Source organism: Rhopalosiphum maidis, chromosome 2 (genome assembly GCF_003676215.2).
Source record: "Rhopalosiphum maidis isolate BTI-1 chromosome 2, ASM367621v3, whole genome shotgun sequence".
In the NCBI taxonomy this organism is placed as follows: domain Eukaryota; kingdom Metazoa; phylum Arthropoda; class Insecta; order Hemiptera; family Aphididae; genus Rhopalosiphum; species Rhopalosiphum maidis.
The window spans coordinates 28,659,030-28,682,852 of NC_040878.1; the positions used below are offsets into that span (position 1 = coordinate 28,659,030).

The 23,823-nt window shown below is 24.7% G+C and overlaps 1 protein-coding gene across 2 annotated transcripts in view; it reads left to right on the plus strand.

Moving 5' to 3' along the window:
• The window catches only part of LOC113553450 (neurensin-1-like), a 36,667-nt gene extending 23,686 nt beyond the window's left edge, over positions 1–12,981 (plus strand). The window contains exons 3-4 of one of the 2 annotated variants that reach the window (XM_026956782.1): positions 99–578; positions 12,357–12,981. In XM_026956782.1, coding sequence (XP_026812583.1) covers positions 159–578; positions 12,357–12,860 — 924 coding nt within the window. In that variant the 5' untranslated portion in view covers positions 99–158 and the 3' untranslated portion in view covers positions 12,861–12,981. The remainder of the gene's footprint in view (positions 1–98; positions 579–12,356) is intronic. The other variant, XM_026956781.1, reaches the window with a different exon arrangement.
• Positions 12,982–23,823: the final 10,842 nt, after the last annotated feature.

The following is a 23,823-nucleotide window of genomic DNA, read 5'->3' on the forward strand; positions in this document are numbered from 1 at the left end:
TGGTGCTTACGTGCCGCTATCTTTTAATCTTTTTATAGTGGCATGATATACATTGCACGTGTACAATATATTAAAACATTTATTATTTACGAACTTAGATTTCTGACGATGTACCCACGCGGGCGTGTTTCAGAGGCCCACCAGTGTTGACCGTTCACATGACGTCCGATAACAATGGCGACTCCGCGGTGGCGTCGTCGGGCTGCAGTGGTCGCCTAAGCTCCGTACCCGGCGCTAAAACAGGCCGCGTCCCCGCCATTGCCGCCACTACCACCGCCGCCGCCAAGGGGATACTAGTACACAACAACAAAAAATCAGCTAATACGAACCGTGTGAGTTTTGTCACGAATTCGTCTACGACAGCGTCCTTGTCATCGTCATCTCCGTCGCCCGCTCCTTCGCCGTCGGTCGAGCGGTCCAGGAAAAAAAATCACCAACAACGGCGATCGGTCGACGGGGGCGACGACGTCCAAAAGTTGCCTTACCACGCCCGGACTGGCAGACGGCTGACGGGGTTCGGCGTCAAGAGTTACTTGCACGAGTTCTATGACGATCCCGATGGCCGCGAATTATTTCAGGTTCGTATGTTTGTACGTTAGTTATTATTATTATTATTACTTATACGTGGATTTACTAGTTAACTAAATAAATACTTAGGGTAGTTTTCAGATTTAACACAACCTTTCCGTTAACGAAATATGTATAATTTATTAATGAGTTAATGCTCAGATGCCATATTTTTGGTTGGGTAAGGTAAAGCTGACTTATGTTATAATTAGCGATATAAATTTAATGCATTAAAAAAACTTTAAAAATGCATTTTAAAATGTCAAAAAGATCTGATGAAATATGCACTTAAAATAGTTTTTAATTTAATTTTTATAATTATATTGATATAAGTAAATGATATACATAACAAAATAAAAAAAAATATTTAACAAAAAAAAAAAATTATAAAAAAGTTGACTTATTTGAATTTTGATTTTGAAGTTGATTGAATATTTAACAATACTATTTGCTTGAAACATTTTTTAAAAGGTTTTTAAAAATGTTATTTGACGGAATTTAATTAAAAATACCGGAAAATGAACTAAAAAAGGAAAATATGACCTTTAAAATCAAAAAAATGACCTAAAGAATTAAAAACGTCAAAAAATGCAAAAAAAAAGTTTCATAAATTGATTTGTTGTTACATAATTGAATTATTTACTTATAAAACTACGTTTCAAAATCACAAAAAAAAAAAATAAATGCACTCTTACAACTTCACAACCCTAGTAATAATATTATTCGAGTACCTATATTCACGTTTTTTTGAATTGTTTAAAAACTGATTAACGCGTATCATCAACGCGGAGTCAGAATTTAAATAAATAAAATTATATATCGTTACTTCATATATAAAATTTTTAAATGTATTGTGAGTCATGACCTATACAGATTTATCAATAAATTAATTATTAAATAACGAGCAGGATTTGATTGTAGTTTTTTATGAATTTAAATATTAATAAATGTTAAATTAATTTTCATATTTTACCATAAGTAGTACTAGTAGTAGTTTATAACTATACATATAAGAATATAATATATATATTTTTTATAAATCAATAATATATTATAACTATATCACAGGAATTTGTACATACATAATATTTTTGTAACAAATATATTATTGAATAGCTGTGTCTATTTTCAAAAACGTAATTCTAGTGCTAAAATTTAAGTTGATATTGCTATTTTAAGACACCTTATTTCAAGGTAGCAATAATTATTTAAAAAATAATACAATTACAAACGATATCAATAATAACATAAAATTGTTTGTAATTTAAGTTTTTTTACAGTCATCACACAATGAAGAAAATGTAGGACGATTTATTGACATTTATATTTCATTTATCGTAGGATATATTTTATAATTTACTAGAGAGAATATATTTTTTTAATGCCAAGCCCAAACAAGAAGATTAAGTTTAGTAAGGAAAAAGAAATAAAACAAGCTAAAGAGAATAAATAATTTATAAGATTAAAATCTATTCGTAGCATAAACAATACATATTTTCTTTAAAACAGAATGTTTTAAAAACTAATTTCTGTAAATGCTAAAATACATTTAAATAGAATTTAATTTCACTTGACTAATGTAATTTTTGTGAGTATAAAATAGTTATAAATATTTAAACTATTATTACTATTCATTTTGATTTATAGTTTAAATAGGTTATTTCAAAATGTTAGTTAGAACTATGACTCTAAAGTTATATCATATCAATTATCCATTATCAAATGACTGTTTACGTACTACAAATAATATAGCTATTTGCTCTGTGATAAGAGACATAAGCTAAAACAATGACCACTAACTACGACCACCGTAAATTTACATACAATGATCGCCCAACTAGTGTTCCACAAGTGCATGTTAAATAAAGCAGATAAAATTAAAAATTAAAATGCTGGCGTTGGGTCACTCCAGTACAGACGTAATTCCAACTAGGTTTTTAAATTGATATATTATTTAAATATAATTAAAACTATTTTTATTGAAATCACTATAACATTTTATATGTACCTACTACCCATCTATGTTGGTTGATGTATTATGTATTAATAGAATTTCAATTCAATATATTTGTCCTTAATAAGAAATAATTTTATTATAGTTATTTTAAAAATAATATCCAAGTATTAAGTTACAATTAGGTATTGTTAAACATGTTTTTTACTGTTAACAGATCGACAAATACTGTTCAAATATTAATTATCATTATATACGTATATTTATATATAGGTAATATGTTGTTAACTTATTTAACAATACAAATACTCATTAAATATCTATAAGATAGAACAAACTAGTGATGAGAAGAAAATAACTAAATAAAAAAATAAAAAAAGAATAATTTTTTTTGTTTTAAATGGAATATTTGCGATCAATATAATTTATTTAATAATATTTATCAATTGATTTATAATATAGCCGTTCTTATTCATCAACGAAAAAGTAACGTTTCTTAAATTTAAATAAACTAAATTGTTTAATTTCAGGTATTTTTCTTATTTTAATGAGTTGATTATTACCTTCTTTTGACCTTAGTCTCAAAAGAAATTGATAAATTCAGTCAATCATCTGAAAAAGTCAACATTGTTTAATATGTGTTTTGTGTATAGTTTTTATATCTACATACTTAGTTAATATTATATATTATAATTATTGACTTATTGTACTAATGAAATAAGGGATGTATACCATTTACCTAACTTGCAAAAATATTGATGTTTAATAAGTTTTATGGCATTAATTTAGATGTGCATATCGATATTTGTTCTATAGTAAGTAAACTTGACTAAGTATATGAAAACAATTGAAAAATCTAACATTAATAATATTAAAATAATTTTGTTTTATTAATTACCCACTAAAATTATATATTAATACGAGAAATTCATTATCTTGATCAAAAATAAAGATTTACTTACTTTTTTTTATTATAATTTTAGGATTAAGTTATTTTTTTATTTTTCTATGAATTATGTCTAATTTGTGATACTTTAAAATTGTAATTGGGACCTTGAATTTTTTGAGAATAAACATGAAATTCTATTTAAAATAATATGATGAAAACTCAAAGGACTGTCCCTTGCGTATCTATAGATAATTTGCGTGCCATAAATTATAATACCTATAATATAATACACTATTACTGGTGTTGTGTCGGTAATGTAAATGCGTAGGACGCGTTGTGCGGCGAAAAAGTATTATAAAAAATAATGTTATGATTACACAGGTGTCATTTTATATATTATTAAAAAACAAATGTTAGATGTGTCTAATCACAAAATATTTATAATATAAATATTACATACCTATCAACTATGAACTAATTTACACATATTTAGAAAATGTGTCTAATTTACTTTTGTTGTTATTTTACTTAATTGATATGTATATTGTATAATAATTATTATTTATATTATGATTAAGATTTGAACTATATAGTATTTTCTAATATTATTATAGAATATAGATAAAAATAGTAGAGTGCGCAAACAAAATGTGTTAAATGAATCCACGATTTCAAATATGCAATTTTATAATTTTATTCTTTTATTCTTAAAATTATGATTGTTTATTTTTTGCTAATTCGCGTTTAAAATTAGATTGATTCTATGTTTTTCGGATACCTTTATAATTTTAAATAATACTACTTTGAAAATCAATTTAGTTTAAAATAATGTATGTTTTTTTATTTTTCCAAATTGTTGTTATCTTTTTATATTCGTTATTCGAGTATACTATTAGCACATATTTCAAGATTAATTAGGTTATATTTATATATTGTAGTTCTTTAAATGTGATTTAAATTCTTAGCCAAGATTATATCATTGATAAATTAAAAAAAGATGACATAATTAAATCAATATTCTGATTCTTAATTATCTATTTCAGTTTTAAACGATCCAATTATGATTGGATAATCATTAGTATTATATTAATACTCGCAATACTATTTTTCTTAAACTTTTAGACTCCTTTAAAACATAATATCATCATTGTAAATTATATTTGTGAATCATTGTTCACTTATCTATAATAAATAAATATAATAATACGTGGCACTATCAAGTAATTACACCATATTATAACAAATTAAGTATTTTTCCTTTAACAAGCAAAATTTTAAAGGTGTAGAATATAAGCATTGTATATTCGTATAATTATATAACTCTATTGGAGAAGTCGGGAGAGAAATGTATTAATTACTTATAAATGTATCAATACAGTTTATCTATTATGTATTATTTTAGGAGACTTGTTTAGATTTTGGAGGGCTTAGATTGTATTTTTTATACTAATGTAAGGTAACATTATATTACATTTAAATTGCATATTCTAAGATGTTAAATACAAAGATACTACAACTGTGATATTAAATGCTATTTTCGTTGTTCATACTAACGACCGAAATTGTTTTAATTTTAACAACCACATATTCATGATATATATGTATTTACACACCTACTGTGTTTTATCCGTGATAATCAAACAGCTCAGCTGTTACAGCTGTGATCAATGGACTGCGATGATGTCGATTTTCACGTCTCTTGCTTGTTAGAGTTTATTGCGTGCATTTTTTTTCTTGCTCACATGTACGTGATAGTATAGGTATTTCGTATTATTTTTCGGATAAAAGACACATAAAACGTTGGTTGTAAAATGTAGGTAGTAAATAAGGAACCATGAAATGATTTTAAGGCACAAATGGAATAAAGTATCAAAAATACATAAAACGTATGTATATAGTGTATATATTACTTATACAAACTTAATATATACTAGGACGTTATTCCGGAGTAAGTTAGGTAATTTTTTTTAAATTTAATTTGAATGTCATCTCTGATAAGAAAAAATTAGGTTTTGGAGAATCCATTTTTAATTATATAATAATATCGGTCATTAATTTATCACATTCGTAATCTTGAACATCTTGTTAAGGGCTTATTGATTGATGTTTTTATAATATTTTTAATAATTTTTAAAAAAAATCAATTTTCTTCTTATGTATTTATTTTTATAAGTATAAAATCTTGCATAATTTTCCAAGTAAAACGAGTGTTAAAACGTATAATAAGATCAATCATTTTTTTATAAAAATAATTTTATACAATAAATTTTACTCTATAATTTTGTAAGTACTGCAGGTTACAAATATAAATTTACAGGCTATGATATTCCAAGAATATTTGATAGCTACTAACTCTGAATAAATTAAAGAAATACATTTTATTTAAAAATAATAATAATACTCGTGAGAAGCATCACTGAGTATATAATGTTATGATTGTATAAGGCGAGACGGTAAAATATCATTTAAAAATACACTTATAATATTATGAACTACAGGAGTTCTTATAAGAACAATAATTTATCTTAATTAATCCAAACATATTATTTTAAAATTAATAATTCAATTTTTAAAGTATATTATATCTTTGAAAACAGTATAATTTTAAAATATAATAACGATTTACATGAAATTGTAATTTTGTTTGTACACGGAAGTAGTCGAAAAAATACCAACATTTAACTAAAATCATCCAAAAAAAGGAATACATTTAGACTACTGAAACATTTCAGGTTAACAAAAACAAAACCACTATACAATTATCCTTAAACTATAAGATTACCCCCATTTACTAGTTACAGAAATATTATTCTGGTTAACATGCCCGTAAAAATATTTATGTCAGTATAAAATAAGTGTGTGAGAGAAGTAATTTTAAAACTGTCACTTTAGGTAACACCACAATATTCTAAAATAGTTTGATAAATCGTTGTATAAGATAGTTTTTACTATTTTAAAAGCATGTGTATGATATAAATATGGAAAAAACTTGACCAAAGGACTTTATTGGTTACACAGTAAAAAATATAACCTAATTTAATGGCAATTTATATATATATTTAACAGCAGTTTTTATACTAAACAGTAAACAGTGTGTGTGCAATTTATAATAAAACGAATACATTTATTATGCTATTTTATTTTAAATGTATCTATTTATTTTTGAAGTCTCAAGCTAGTCAGTACTTATGATGAAATTGTTTTTATGAGTAAACATCAAAATTAATTTAAAATAAAACAGGTTACATATTATATAAACAAATTTCAACAGTTGTTATTTTTATTGTATTTGAACATGTTTTTGCGTGGCAAAGGAAAGTATTGTAAATTAATAACTCCTTGTTTTCCTTAAAATTTTAATTGAGAGAAATATTCTTTCTGTTTAGTAAAATTTGCTTTTAATATAGTGTGTTCGACGTTCTTGTTGACGAATTGGTTCGCCAATATAACAGATTTCCTTATAGCCTTATAAGCACTTTATATGATAACAAAATCTGTTCGACCCGGGATCTTATTTTTTAAGATTTTATATTATTTAAATAATATACACGATAAACTGCAATAGAAATAAGCATTAACAAGTAATGTAAATGAAAACAGATAAACTGGTAGTATACTTGATTCAATGAGATTATATTAATTTAACGTAAAAACTTATTGGTTTTGAGCGAATCGGTTAGCACAAAATCGACTTTAAATCACACAAAATACAATATGTAAAAATAATAAACCAATATAATATAATAATAATAATTTACTAAAATAGTTTTTTTTATCTATATAATAACGCAGAGCACTAGAGCGGTAAATACTTATATTATTTAATTATAATCATAGTATAATCTATAACCAATGGAAAAAATTTATATAAATAAAAAAGAATATCCAATTTTTGTGAACCAAAATGAAATTCACGTATCATCAACTCTATAGTATCCCATATTGATTGAAAATGGAAGTTAAATATACTCTTCAAGTTTATCAAAGAATTATGGATATAACTTTTTTTTTAAATGGTCAAGTTGCTTCTTAGATTGTTAGTAACATATGGTTAATTCGTTTTTATTCAGTTCTTTAATTAAGATTTCTTTAAGAGGAAGTACGTATAGATATTTAAACATAAACATTTTTTTCAACATTTAATAACGAGAATACATGTTCAGGAATCATTATGATTTGTAACTATATTTCTAAGTATATAGATATATAGATTCATTTTTAGGTTAACGACCAAAGGCTCTTGTTAATATTATATTATTATAAGGCAAACTCGGAAAATCTTTACCAAAATTTAAATCCATAACAATATGATTATATAGTTTGAGAATATTCTGCTCAATTTACATGGGACATTGAACATCAAATTTTATATATAATACTTATTATTCTCTATAATATTATGCTTGTGTACACTATATAGAGCAATGCCGCTACGTATCCTTTTTAGAAATGAGATTTGTATTTGTTATATAATAGTTAAATTCGACGTTTTCCTTAAAGGTTCACAAATATAAAGCTTATTTTTAGTTTGTTTTTGAACTCAAATGACAATGGGAACTCTTTAATAATATCTTTTTTGGTTGACACCACTAACTTGATCAAAAGCTATTAATCATCGTTTGATTTTTATAGCTCGTAGTATAAAAAACATTATTGAACGGCATAAATGAAGAATCGATGGTTTTTATGGATTTTCGTCATAAAATTGGTGCGTACAGTACCTTGCTATTAGTTAGATAGCTCATATATAACATTTTAGAGATACATTCATAACTGTGAGATGCTGAAAAAGTCAAAGATTGGTGTGGGGTCATTATATGTTAACAAAATTCGGAATAGTTGTAAATCTCGATCCAATAGTCTAAAATTAAAGTTGAATTCCCTAGGTCATTGGAATCAAAACAATAATACAGTATTATTAATGAGAAATTTGATTTTAAATAAAATATATAAAACTCTATAATTTTAACAATAAAATAAAATATTTTAAAAATTTTAGTATACATTTTAACGGAAAATTAATATGTTTCTAATTTAACATATAATACAGTGGCGTGGCGAATGAACAAAAATTGAGATCAGCCGCCTTTAAGTTTTTTTAGGTGGTGAGTAATGGCCAATAGATAATATTTTATATTAACTAGTATTTTAGTAACTATTATAATAGATAGTTAAAAATATGTCAGTAAATGTCTTTATTAGGTTTTTGGTGAAATAGATGGATTAATGTAATATTTATAAACCTATAAAGAATTCCAAGTACACCACGTTACAAAAATAATATATTCTTATCAACTGTAATACCACTCCAAAAATATTTAACCATTAAAATATTTTTATGATTTTGTGTGTTAAATTCGTTATATTATAGATCAAGTAAAAAAATAAAAATATCTAAGTTTCCTCTTTAGTATTAATCGATGTTTTATCAGCATTATAGCTTTTTGGATGATAATACAATATATTTTATTATTTTAATAACTAAATATTCAATAATGTTGTATTTTATTTTTTATGTAAAGAGTCGTTCTCCACTATTCTGTTTATAGGTATTATTTTTTATTTGGGAATATTAGAAAGTCGTATTATAAACATTGTAAATACTATATACTTTATACTAATACTATATTTTTTTATGTGTACACATGAATAAATCCGTACTTACTAACCTATTGATATGAGTTCTTTTATACATTTTTGGTAAAATAAGCATTACCTATTTCGGATATATACTCAAAATTAATAAACGACCTGACTGTGATATATACATCAAAATTCCTCTATAATATTATAGTGAGTATATCATATATAATCAAACATGAATACCGATAATATATAATGTAAGTGTGGTGCGCTATATCGTAAAAATAAATAAGTAAACACTTCACAAAAAATAAAAGGTAGGTAATTAAGTTATGTTGAACAAGGCTATAAATGAAAGTGTATTTCTTTTTATAGCCAAATTCATATATATATATATTATATTTTGAAGTACTTAGTTCGAATAACTATTAATTTAAAAACGTATATTATAGAATATCATGAAATAAAACTTTCAAAACGTCAAAGAGCTTATATATACCAACTAGCCGTTAAACATATTATTTTTTCATGAACTCGAAATAAATTTCTGTACGCATTGAACGATTTTGTAAGGAGGAAATAAAGTTTTAAACGTATATGAAAATGACACTATAATAATAGCGTATTATATTAGTGACGATGTCGACTGGTGAGTACTTGCATTAAAAAAACCTCCCTATTTATCAAATAAAAAAAACCATAGATATTCATAATAATAGTTATTACCCGAATGCAATATGAATGTTGTGATATTTGTTTAACGTAACCTAACCTTAGGTAACATAAATTTGTCGTCCGTAGGAGGTCTGTGAACTGCAATTATATTGTAGATCGATCGTAATTAATAACACGATATCCTTAGGGATTATACATAATATATTATTTAGTACATTATTATGTAGAGTATATTATAAGGCCCAGAAAGATATAATACGTTATGGTTATTTATAAAGCAGTTCATCAAAATTAAATATTATATATTATATATAATGCTTATATTTTTTTAAACGTATTTTTTTCTTATAACGAAACATTTTTTAACTTAAACTTTATTTTATTTTAATAATAAAGTTTTAAAATTAGGCTTATAATTGTATTCGACCAAACTTTGTAAGTAGGTCGTTACTGTCTTTATGAAACATGTATGCATTTTGCATTTTAATAAGTGTTGGTCATCCTTTTGTTATTTACTTCAATTTTCAAATTTCCTCGCTTAATATTTGACTTTCAAAGTAATTTCAAGATTTCTTCTTAAATATTATACACATACTGAATATTATAAACTTGAATATATAATCATTATAAAAAAAATGAGATGCATAAATTTGTATTTTTTCGAACTATAATATTCTCCTTTTCAACCCTTCTTGGAAATAGGCAAATCAAACAAAGTTTGAATAAAAAAAAACCTTCAACCACGAGAGGAGAATATCATAGATTAAATGATTATGTACTTTTTACATACATTAACCTACATTTTAAATTCTAAGCAGAGCGATGAATGTATTGATTTTACAGTGATGAGTTTTTTTTGTGAGTATACACGATATATAGTAGAAAAAATGTTTCGATCTTTAACATTGAGGGTGGTTTCTCAATGAACATTTACTTAAATATAGCATTTATCTTATTATTTATATTTAATTATCATAATAATATATATTTATGCCGTATTATAGTTATATTATTGTTATTGACTTTTGAGTTTATAACACTTTACTGTAAATAAAATAAAACAGTATGAATAGATTCATACTATAATTAGGTAATATCTTTAAATTTATCAACATATTTTGAAAATGTTATTACGTAGGTATAACAAAATTCATAATATTATACGTAAGAGTTTAAGGTCTCCAAGAATAATGTTTTTGAAATATAACAAAATAATAACCATTATTATAATGTAATATTATATAACTCATTGCTAAAATACGTAATTTTGTCCAAATTTGAAGTACAGATATTTATAAAAAAACAATTGTGAATGTTATTTTTAAGATTTTTTAGTTCCAGCATAAAATTCTTCTGGGGAACATTTTATTTTATTTTATTTTATATATTGCTTACTATAAAATACTAAATTATATTTGTAAAAATTTAAACTTAATTTGCGTATAAAATAAAAGTGTACTATTAGTACTTTTAGTACTTTTAGTGTACTTTTTATTTTTAATAATTGTATATGGCTAAAGAAAAACTTATGTGGGATCTTTTAATTAAATTTTAAAAATCAATAGAATTATATATCTACAAATAACTCAAAAACAGTCAAAATATTTTGAAAATGAAACCCTATGGAAAATTATAAATAAGTATTTGGTGAAAATTTCAAGTTTCATTTTTTTGTATTTGAATCACAACAAAAAATAAAAATCGTTTCAGGAGAATAGTTATTAACCATTATTATACGGACGAATTGCCAAAATCGCAACACTTAAACAAACATAGAAAATGCATTTGACTTTCCTGAAGAATTTTTTAGTTAAAAAAGTACAAACATTTTCTATCTAAAACTGCGCTCAAAGCTGTGAATCGTAACATTTCATCGGTTACTTATCATAGAGATAAAAAATAAAAATAAATCAAAGAGGAGTATGGACAATGTAATACGTCGTATATTATTCTCATTCGGTCCAAGCTAACAACCACTCAAACGGCATAAAACTATACTTGGTATTAATATCCTGCTGTGGCATATAGCCATATTGTAAATAAACTTCGGTCACAAAACTTCCCGCTATAGACGCTTTTTATATAGTGAGTGATTATTAAATCGATTTGATCACGACAAGTCGTTTGATTAAAGTTTAAAAAATTCATATTCATATAAACTATGTATACTATTGTAATATATTATGTATGTCATATGACATCGGATAAAATAATTTCCAAGTAAACTGTAATATTTTATATTTGTAGAATATAAAAATGAACAATCAAATAAAATATAGTATAGCGATAGCCTGACTTGATTGATAAAAGCTCCTGTCATTTATCTATAAATGTTATAAATTATTTTCATAAATCACTGTTGTTGTTGTTGTTGTTGTTGTTGTATGCACAGTTGATATCGTTGTATTACAAAATGTAAATGTTAGTTGGGTTTAGTCTAGTGGTCTAGACCGTGTTTACGTAGTTTCGTTTTAGTTTTTGGTCTTCGTGGCTAACTGTAATTGACTTGGGTCTCGAAAAATGGGTCGTGAGTCATAAAAGTTGAAGACCACTGCATTAGGTATGAACTTAATACGACTCATCTCAGCCCATTCACCCAGACTAGTCTAGTCCGACCCTGGTAGGCTTTGACTATATATTATCATTATCATCCTGTGACCGATTGAACGTTATATTTTTGTTTGGCAGGACGACGGCAGTGGCGGCAGCGACGACGACGATTTCAAATACTTGGTGGAACCGGAAATCCGTTGGTATCACCACTGCAGTGGCGCGTTCGCGGTACTCGGACTAGCCGTCATGGCTGTGGGTGCGATAGCGATGGCTGCCGGCCACCTGATACCAGCCAAGGACCCAGTAGTCGGTCGGTCTTCGCACATGGAGGTGATCGACCGGAGGGCTGTTTTGTTCAATGATCACTTGGCCTTGTGCCGTTACATCGGTTCGGTGGTGTTCGCCGTCGGCATCGTGTTCACCGTCGTCCGGTTTTGGGTGTCGGTAATAAGGAACGGCGGCAGCGGCGTCGTAATCGGTGACAACGGCAAAGATCGGGCCGCTAAGAAACTGCGGACCGACCAGGTGCGACCGTCGCCGACCAAGACGCAGACCGTCCGAATACCCATCACGGGCACGTTGGAAAACGTACAGCCCGACCCGTTGGCCATAAAACTGCAGTTCGCCGACAGCGGTTAAAAGACTACAATTTTAAAACGCAATATTATTAAATATATTATAATATTATTATTTATATGCTATAATATTAAGTACCTACGTATACTGTTGTAGCATGAAATATATAGATAGTATTGTTGTTGTTATTATTATTATCATTATTAATGTGACGATTATAAGTATATATTATTATGATGTATTTATAAAGTTTAAGCTTGTGATGTGATAATGCACAAAAAAAAATCTTGAAATATTCCACTCATGAAATTTTGAAAAAGAAGATAACTATAATATATTAGTACACCCACTATAAATGGAGATCGACGGTGGTAGTTTCAATTCATATTTAATACGTTTTGCGAAGTTTTCATCGTGCGTCTCCTCCCACAAAGTACGTATGAATGGTGTTAAACAGTTTAACATTATAACGTCATACTATACGCCCAAATTAACTTTTATAAAAATATAATTATAATTATAATTATACCGTCGTATTCTTTAGATTTAAATGCAACATTACATTTTTTATTAAAGCATACAGAGTCTAACGTCGTTTGTGATATTTTATTTGTTATAAATGTATTATTTCGTTAATATGTTATTACCTATCAACAATATCAGGAAGTAGTATCGAAGCGTGCTAGTGTTATATAAATCTATCGAATTGTTCCGCCGAAAAACTGTTCTTCAAATAAAAATAACATTCTTCCGTTGAACAGTAAAAGCAGAATTTATATTTTTCAATAATAATAATAATGATAATAATAACCAGACGAAAGAGCTTATGGAATCTCTGGTCTTCACGATAAGGATTTGCTGTAATAGCATTGTACTTAAGGAATCACTGTTTGTCCTTGATATCGATTATTTTTATTTTTTTATTGTCAAATACGACATTTCAAAGAAAAATGATATTTATTTATTTATTAAGCATGGCACAAATACATTCTTATGTAACCACTTTTTAACTATAATAATAACCATTATTATGATATTATACAGTCCAATTATGCATAATATATATTATACTAATTATATGAATCTAAATGAATATAATTTTAATAATACTATGTTATCCTATTATATTAGAGATATATTATTTATTAAGTTTATTTTTAATTAATATTGATTTAAATAAATGTTAATATTTTTTGTGATGTGGTATGAATATTTTAAATAATCTAATAATTAAAGGCTGTGGTTTGTAATTTGCATAAAATTGGCTATTGATTTATATTTATGAAAGATTTGTACACGAAATGTCAACAAGTTTTGTTTGTTTATATTTTTTTGGTAATTAACATACAACTCTAAGAAAATAATAAAAAAAATTCCTACAATTCGTAGTTATATTTAATATATATATATATTAATCGTTCTGGTATTATGTTGTAACACATTTATTAAAATATATATTATACAGTACAGGTTTTAAAAATATATATGTTAAAACCAAAATCGAATTGCTAAATAATGCTATTTTTTATAAATATAAAATCATAATGTACGCATTTATACACTGAGATATTAAAACTATCAAGTCTACTGATTTTTATACATTTTATTTTTGTAACACACATGATTGTTTGTGATTTTGAATGGTGCGCCGAGTATATTTTGTAGACTAACGGTTCCTTCCCGAATATGTTGTGCTACATTAACATTTCTAACTAATTTGATTTAATCTATGTATAAACAATACACATTAATATAAGTTTATTTATGTTAACAATGTTTATGGTTCAATGGTTGTAACAAATAAAAAATGTAATTAAAATAATAAAATACCTATTCAAAATGTATCAAGAAGTTTTATTTTTGAATTTTAGTACGTGTTACTATTATAACATTTAAATTGATATTATTTCAAAATAACAATAACGATACACGTATACAAATGTCAAAAAACATATCACTTCATAATTTTTTTTTCGGTAATTCTTAATTTAAGTTTTTTTTTTTGGTACTTATTTATGATATTAACAAACAATATTTAATTAATTTAAAATTTTAATGGTCAATAGTTTAAAACATTGAAAACGTATAGCTATACAACAATTAACAAAATTATCTTCCAAATTCTATCTCTATGTTGAAAATTGTTAATTACCTATTTAAACAAAATTTTAATTTATCCATATTTAAAAACTAAATCATTTAAAGGTATATTTTATTTATCACAAAAAATACATGTATTTCATAACATATTTTACTGAATATTAAAATTAAATGTTAAGACTTTATTAATCTTGAATTTATATTTTTTAGTTATTATTATTCACTATTTAATAATAACACAGATTGATTTACAAAATATTAATTGTTGTTAATGTTACGTATTTATTTATTGCATTAATTTATAATTAGATAAATGGGTATCTACCTAAGTCAGAGCTATCCTCCACGCACCGGAATATGTAACAACATTTATAATTTACAAAAGTTAACATAATTTAATAATACTAAACTTTTGTAATAGTTAAATTCTAATTTGTATCCTATGATAATTGTGTACTGTTACTTCTGCAAATTTATCTAAAAGCTTATAATTATTATTACAACTATGATAAATGTTCTATTTGTATTAATATAATATTAAAGACAAGTGTTACTATGTTATATTACATTAATGTTTAACTTCCATAATATATTATATTACAGCCTTGTTCAAGAATTATCAATAAGTACCTAGTCAAAATATGTATTTTTCTTTATTTTAGGCTAATTTAGTAGGTATAAAAAATGTTATGCTTATAAATCATATTTATGAAGATCTACGAACAGAAATCAAAAATGTCTATTTTGTACTCAGTTACTTTTAAAATGTATCATGCGTAGACATATTAGTCCATGCCATAGATTATTATTTATTAATTGTTCCATACATATATCAATTGTTATAATTGTAAAATAAAATTATAAACCAAAACTGACATATTATTTTGTCGCGATATAGGTATAAATAAATAATAATATTTGATCATTATCTTCCATTATACATTTAAATTTAAACACCTTGTGCAAATAATGCAATTTAGTTAAAAACCATATTTTAGTTTTTTTTTTTTTTTTTTTTTTAACATAAGTAGTTAGTAGATACTAACAGTGAATGTAAAGAGTAGATAGTTACCATAGTTTGATGATGAACGAATTAAATAAGTGATTTAATAATGTAGAATATTACTAAACTCAAATATAGCTGAGAAATCAATATATAATATTGTTCATAGTATATTGTATTACATAAAAAATATAAATATACCTTATCCTGCCTATGTAATAATATTTAAACATTAGCCTGAAAAAATAATGTTAGATTAAAACTTATGTTGTAATACAATTAAACTAATATTCATAAAAAAAAAACTAATACTTATACAGTTTAAGTTAATATTACAATTTTTGAACTTAATATTAATGTGTACTTTACTAATTTCTGAAGAAAAATAATAATTTATATTATGTACATTAAAAATCTATGAATTGTTGAAATCCAAAATTGTTTAAAATTAGTTAAGTATTTGATATATTTTAAGACGAATATAGTCATTAAAAATTATTAAATCTAATAAAATACATAGAAAAGCTAATGTAACATTTTCATTTTAAAACAATCACAACATAATTCCTAAAAATATAACCTGTAAACATTGTGCAAGACATTATCTTGAAGTATTTTTTTCTTTATAAAATTACAAAGTTTAATATACCTAATATTATTATGACAAAAATAAAAATAACTTAAGATTACATTTAGAGTTATTACATAAGAATAGGAGTAATGCAAAATAGGTAGTAGTACAATTTTGTACAAAATGGATAAATAAAAAGTGTGAAAATTTGTTGATTTTTGGAATATATTATTGTAATTTGTAGAATTATAAATTATTAAGTTAATTCGAAGTTAATTGTTAATATTTATAATAGAATTTATTTAATATCTAGTATTATATATCTATACAATGTATGTGAAAATTAAAATCGTTGTCACGCATGTTACCTAAAACTACTCATCTGATTATCATGACTTTTTTTTTAAATAAAAGAGTACATCGCTTAGCATGTTTTAAACCTATTTTTGATTCTATAGGTTATTGAAAAATCGAGTTATTAATTTTTAAATTATTGAAAAATATATTTTATTTATCCGTATAACCATAATTACTAGTCATCATTATTAGAAATTGGTATTTTAGTGAATAGTTGATGTAGTAAAACAGTACCAAACTTTTTTGTTTCATACTATTTAAACTTTATGAGTTATTGGTTTTAATCCAAAATGAAAAGGAAGTCAAATTTGGATCGTTAAATAAAAAAAAAAACAAACAATTAAAAAAAATGCTGCTGTAAATGATCAATAAAAGCATCGTTGGATAGAACAGCTAAGTATGTAAAGTTAATATTATATTGAAAACATCATCTATATACCAAATCAAAAATATTATTTATACACGCGCGTTACGATGAATGTTAGCATTCGGCAACGAAATTTAACATGGATGCATTTTTTATGAGCAACGAAGTGCACATGGGATAGGTGTATACTAGTATATAATATATACTAGCTATCCTAGTGTATTATATGTATTTATATAATATATTATAAATATATATGTGTGTGTGTATATTATGTTTTAATTAAAAACTTTTATTATGTAATACATTAACATATACAGCATGTACCTATAAATAGACGATTCAATAATAAAATAAATAAAAAATAAATTATTGAGATTTGAAAATATAAGACAATAAGGTATACGTCATTTGGTCGCACGACAATTGGACGCATACGACATTTCGCCGCACGTAATTTTGACGCATACTACATTTGGTCGCGCGTCAATTCATCGATTATCGATGTTTACGATAATTTTTTGACTATATATAGCTGTTTAAGATTGTTTAAGGTCTGTCGTCACCTTTTGAGTCAATAAAAATGCTACGATTTCCTACATCGAGAGTGGTTTCTGATAGAAAATTGGATCTAGTTAGTAGTTTTCTGTCAAAAATATTAAATTCCCAGTATTTTTCTAAACAAATTGGTAAAAATATAAACTCTTATACAAAATTAAAGTATTCACTATTCGGTAAAACCAATTTTGCTTTTTGGTTGTAATTCAAAAACAAATAACTATAGATACTTGAAATTTGTTTAATAAAAATGTATTATCATTTACTTTATGTCTATATAGTATATACGATAACATTTTAAAATCAACTTGACTTTTTTGAGCTATTTATAAGCATAAGGAATTTCCGATTATTATTAGTTTTTTCAATCTCCGTAGATGAACAATTGTTTACTAGATTAAAAACTTTGATAATTTAATACAAAATTCTTAATACGATTTTACTATAACTATTTAAAAATAATATTTAATAAATAAAACCATAAGCACACTTTTTTTATAATTATTCGAATTTCAACTTTAGATCAAATTACATATTTAAACTACAAAATATAACGACCTTAGTTATTATTTCATAATTAATAATCATTTATCACGGGGATGTGACATTTTTTCGTATACGCAATATGAATGTTTCAAAATATATAGATTAATTTAAAGATATTACTTATTTATATCATGAACCTATTCACACTGTTATACGGTAAGTTGACATTGACTCATAAGTTATAATAATAACATTTACTATTAATTTTATTATTATAACGTGATATAAATATGTATCATTATAATAATAATATATTAATGATAAAATAAAATGTGCCACGTTTTTGCAAAACCCAAATAAAACTATCGAAATACGAATTAAAAAATAAATTACTTTAATAAAAATATCAAATAACGGTACCCGCCGTTTTTCTCGAATCAAAATTCCCGAAAAAACTTTTTCCCGATTGGTATTTTATCGAGAAATCCGAAAACCCAAAAACTTTTTTGCCGAGCGACTTTCCCCGACGGTTATTGTTCCCGAAATAAAAATTTTGTTATAACTAGGAGCTAAAATATTTAATGATAACACTACTGCATTTATCATACTACTCTTTATTTTTTATATGCATTATAATTTTTTGTTTTTAATATTGATTCGGGTAAAAAGTGTTAAAGGAAAAATGCCATTTGGGAAAAATATCAGTAACCTCAAATAACATATCATGAAATGTACTTAGCTATATAGACTAACAGGCAATCTCTGCTTAGAATTTTTTTTTCGTATTCAATTATATATCATAGTATTAAAATTCAGCAAATCCATTAACAATGACCGATTCGACACTTAATGTACAGAACAATAATACTCATCACTTTCCCACCGTTTTATTTTTTAATTTATATGTTGTCTTACTATAAGAATCTCGATAATTATATTCTGTTATTTTCTCAACAAGTATCGGTTACAATATAAAAATTGGCCAATATTATATGTATGAATTACAACCGAATTTACAAATTTTATGTAGGATTTTTAGATTTTGATTGTATTATATACATATTTATATGTGTACTAAAAATTGAAATGTTAATGTGAAATATATTTTATTGTTCTATAAGCCTTAGCATCGTAAGGGAGATATATTTTGTCGAAGATATAATGTACCAGATATATTTTTTACCGGAGTATATCTCTGGAGATATTTTGACCGAAGATCAACTAAAATTGATAAATTTATAATAATTATATAATATAATATAATATTTGTAAATTTAATTGTAAATAAAAATGTATAGTGTTGTTAAAAAAAAATATAAATTTAAAATTTCATATTCTGATAATACACAGTTTTACAATAAATTATGTTATTTCATAATATGTAATTATAAAATAAAATAGTAAATAATTTATTACTTAATAAATAATAATAAATGTATCATAATTATAATAACATGGTGTTAAGAACCAAAAATACGTACAACTAAAAAAAAAAAAATAAAAAAAAAATTTAATAATTTTTTTTTAAATTACACCAAGCTTTAATTTCGTCAATTTTAAATTTAGAAAACAAATTAATAGATAAAAATTACCTAAAAAATTGATTAATTCGAAAATTATATTCAAAGTATGGGTTGAAATTAAAAAAAAATTATGTTATGTTATCTTATGTCTATTAAGTCATAGAAATGTATGATCCAGTAGTCTAGTTACTCTGGTTTAACGTCCCTCAAACGGAATTGAAAGATATTTACAGGATAATAAGTGATTAAGAGTATATACTGTTGTCGCAGACACATTGTATAATATATCGTAGGTACATTGTATAATTATTTTTACATATTTAAACCATATTTCAATAAGATATGCAGTCGAATCATGATAACTCGAAGTTAAAGGGAAATAAAAATTCAACATATTATTTGAGATGTCTAACTCGAATTTATATTAATAGAGGAATAAAAAAAAAAATCGAGTTGTTAAGTTTTTCGAGTTATCACGACTCTACTGTATAAATAAATAATAATAATTAATAATTATATGATATTACGCACTTGTAAAGTAAATACAACACTTGTGACAAAGAAATTCTTTTAATACACTCGCTTACCTAACAATACCTACATTTAAAATATTTTTTTTGCTTGCGTACAAAGAAATTACTATATTAAATAAATGAATGATTTATAAATGTTATCATCGTGTTAGCTTAAAAATCGCTAAAATAATTTGAATATTATTAAAAATAATCCATTAAATGAAAGTACCTACCTATTAGTACTTACTTTTATTATTTTTTCATTAAAATACTTTTAAAATTCATGAGATATAATTTTTATTTATATTTTAATCACTAAAGCTTTATTTTATTTATTTTCTACAGTTAAAACACCTAACACAGATTATCGAATTCTTATTTATTTTATTATTATAAAATCCTAAACATCGTTGAATAATTATCAAGTTGAATTTTAATTATAAATTTTAAGATTTGACGTGAACATTATCTTTTTTAGATAAAAACAATTTTAATATTATTCATTTTAAAACTATTGATACATTAATATAAACGTGTTGTTTTTGTAAACAAATAAAAGTAGTGTAGCATTTGTGACGAACGTTTATGAAAAAAAAAAGAATAAATTAAGATAGTTTACATGATAATCTATCTATTTTAAAATATTAGCTTGTGTTAGAGATAGAAAGTAATATTAATAATTAATAACACAATTTATATTATATAAGTAGCACACTAAAGTGATAAATACATTAAAAGTTAAAATAATATTAACAATAGAACAATTTTAAGAATGAGATAATTTTAGACTTATAACCATAAGTCCATAAATGATTAAATTTGTTGTCGTTAAACTTTTTGGTATCTTTGGTCATATGAAATACTATCTGTATGGTATTACAAAACTAAAAATATTTCATTTTGTATTCAATAAAATAACAGTTCACTAATTACTAACATTAATTATTTACCAACACGTTAGGTACAGGCTAGATGCCGGTCTAATATGTATATATACATTTTTTAATTGTTTAAACACAAAATAATACTGAAAACATAACTATAATCGGTCATGTGAAGTTCCCAAACAAAAAACATGTTATATGTATATTTATAGTAGGTATACAGGTACTATAACCAATTACTATGAAAAACTATCACAATATGGTTATTTAAAATTAATAACCAACATTCAGTTTTATAAGTGATGGTACACTAAAAACGAAATAAATAAAGTATGAAAAACTAAGAAAGTTTTGTTGTATAGATTTACTTCAGTCGACAGTCATTTTGTTTGGCGTACATTTTTGTGACTTTGTGTATATTGGCATAAACGTGAATAATGCGTATCCATTTTTGCAGAGCTAATTAAACGCGAAACGATATTAATTAGCTACAACCAGTAACCACCATTACTGACATCATCAAAAGATTTTATATTTTATATACGCGATCCATCGAGTCTTTGAACTACTACCACCAGAATTTCACTTAATTTCACCATTGCTTATTTTATAATAATTAGCGCTTAAGATATTATATTATGAATAGGCACTGTAGTCTTTTATGTTACTTAGTTGAAATTAAATAATTTTTTTTACACGCGTATTCTTAAAACAAAAATATTAATTAAAATAACAGCGGATTCGAGAGACTTTATTTTGCTTTCCGTGAGAGAATAAATAAACGATGACAATAACAGTTTGCACAATACACGTGATAATAGCGCAGAAATAGTTTAGATTGGGTGGGATGGGGTGGAAGTGACACGGTCGAAACAAACGATATTTCAATTTGCATTAAGCATTTTACTGCTAGTGAATAGAAAGAAAAAAATGTGTCTTGGATATAGAGAGAGGGATGTGTGAGAGAACGAAAGGAGGATTGGAAATGTTTTAATGAAAATTATTGCACTCCTTTCACAAGTAAACCAACGGATTTTAAAAACTTACTCGGATTAAAATGTCGGCGATTCTAAATTAAAAAAAAAAAAAGGAAAAAAAGAGGTGATTGTATTTCACGATGAACCTTCTTCCACTACAGATGGAGAGAATAAACTGATGGAGTGAGTCATGCAACAATAGAAACACAAACAGTCTTTAATTCATTACTTATAAAAGTTACATTAGTGGATGGGCAAAAAGAAAGTTTGAATTATTATAAATTCACTTAAAAATTATTAAAAAACATAAGTGTGTATAGTATACTTCTACTGTTAATATAACTAAGGTAAAATTTAATTTTATTATTTCCCATAAGTTATTTTTGATAAATGGGTATGAATAAAATGTATAATAAGATATCAACGACATATTAAATCATTTATGAAACATTAATAACAATACTTTCCTCTTGAACATACATAAATACATAATAAATAAAATCTTTAAAGTCTATTGTAGTTACATACACTTTATATTTCTACAGTAGAAATTGTACAGCACGACGTCCAAAAAACTTAAAAATCGAAATTCCTTGGTAATTTATAAATTAGAGTTATATTATTATAGTAGTTTATAAATATTTAAATATGAATTTCATTAATAAATGTGTATAGAAAAACAAGTAATTATAATATTTGGTATAAATTAATACAAAAATGTATCTGAGGTTTAGACGATTTGGACAAACATATCTCCCTACCTAATTATATGCGACTGATCCTGAAATTATCATCATTTTTATACAGGTATTAAAACTTTTTGTGAAGCAATAAAGAAGAATTACAACACTTTTAAATTAATATTGATATAATATAGTCATATAGGCACAATATTTTACAGTCATTGATTTATTATGCCATTATGGCATTTGTTGTTTGGGTAATTTTTTAATAGTAGATCACAATAGGTATTTTATATATAAAAATAGGTAACCTATTAATAAAATATTATTATATTATTATTTATTTATCTTTACAAGGTCATGATTTATAACAACGACTATTTATTTACAGATAGTTTTTTTCGTAAGCAATATATCTTCTTTATAAGATTAGCACACTATTCGTTATAGTATAATATAAATTAAAGTTGTACATATGTATAATATGTATTACTTGTGTATATTAATACAAAAATTATGCAATAAATGTACTTTTTTATTTTTAAAAATTCAAAATATTTTAATTAATTCAGGATATCGAAATGATTAAGTTTTTAAAAAGGTCGAAAGATACCAACTATCTATAATTGTTAAGAGAAAATCATTAAGCTCTTCAAACATTTATTTGTCAAATAATCTACATTAAATTTATTTTATAAAAGAAAACGTTTTATATCAATTGGTAACAAAATTAAAAGCAATAAGGGTTCATATACTTCATGTAAATAATAAGAAAATGAAACATCAGTTTTATATAAAATATAAATATTAAATAGGGATCATTATTTATTGTTGTAAATTTTGTAAAAACTGATGTTTTTTTTCGCTGAAACTAAAAAAGGTAAATAAGCAGGTACCGCTTTTCTGTACATTGGTGTCGAGTGGTTCACTGTTATAAGTGTGTTATGTATGAATTCAACGATCATCGTTGAACGATATATCATTGTAAATGAAAAATAACTG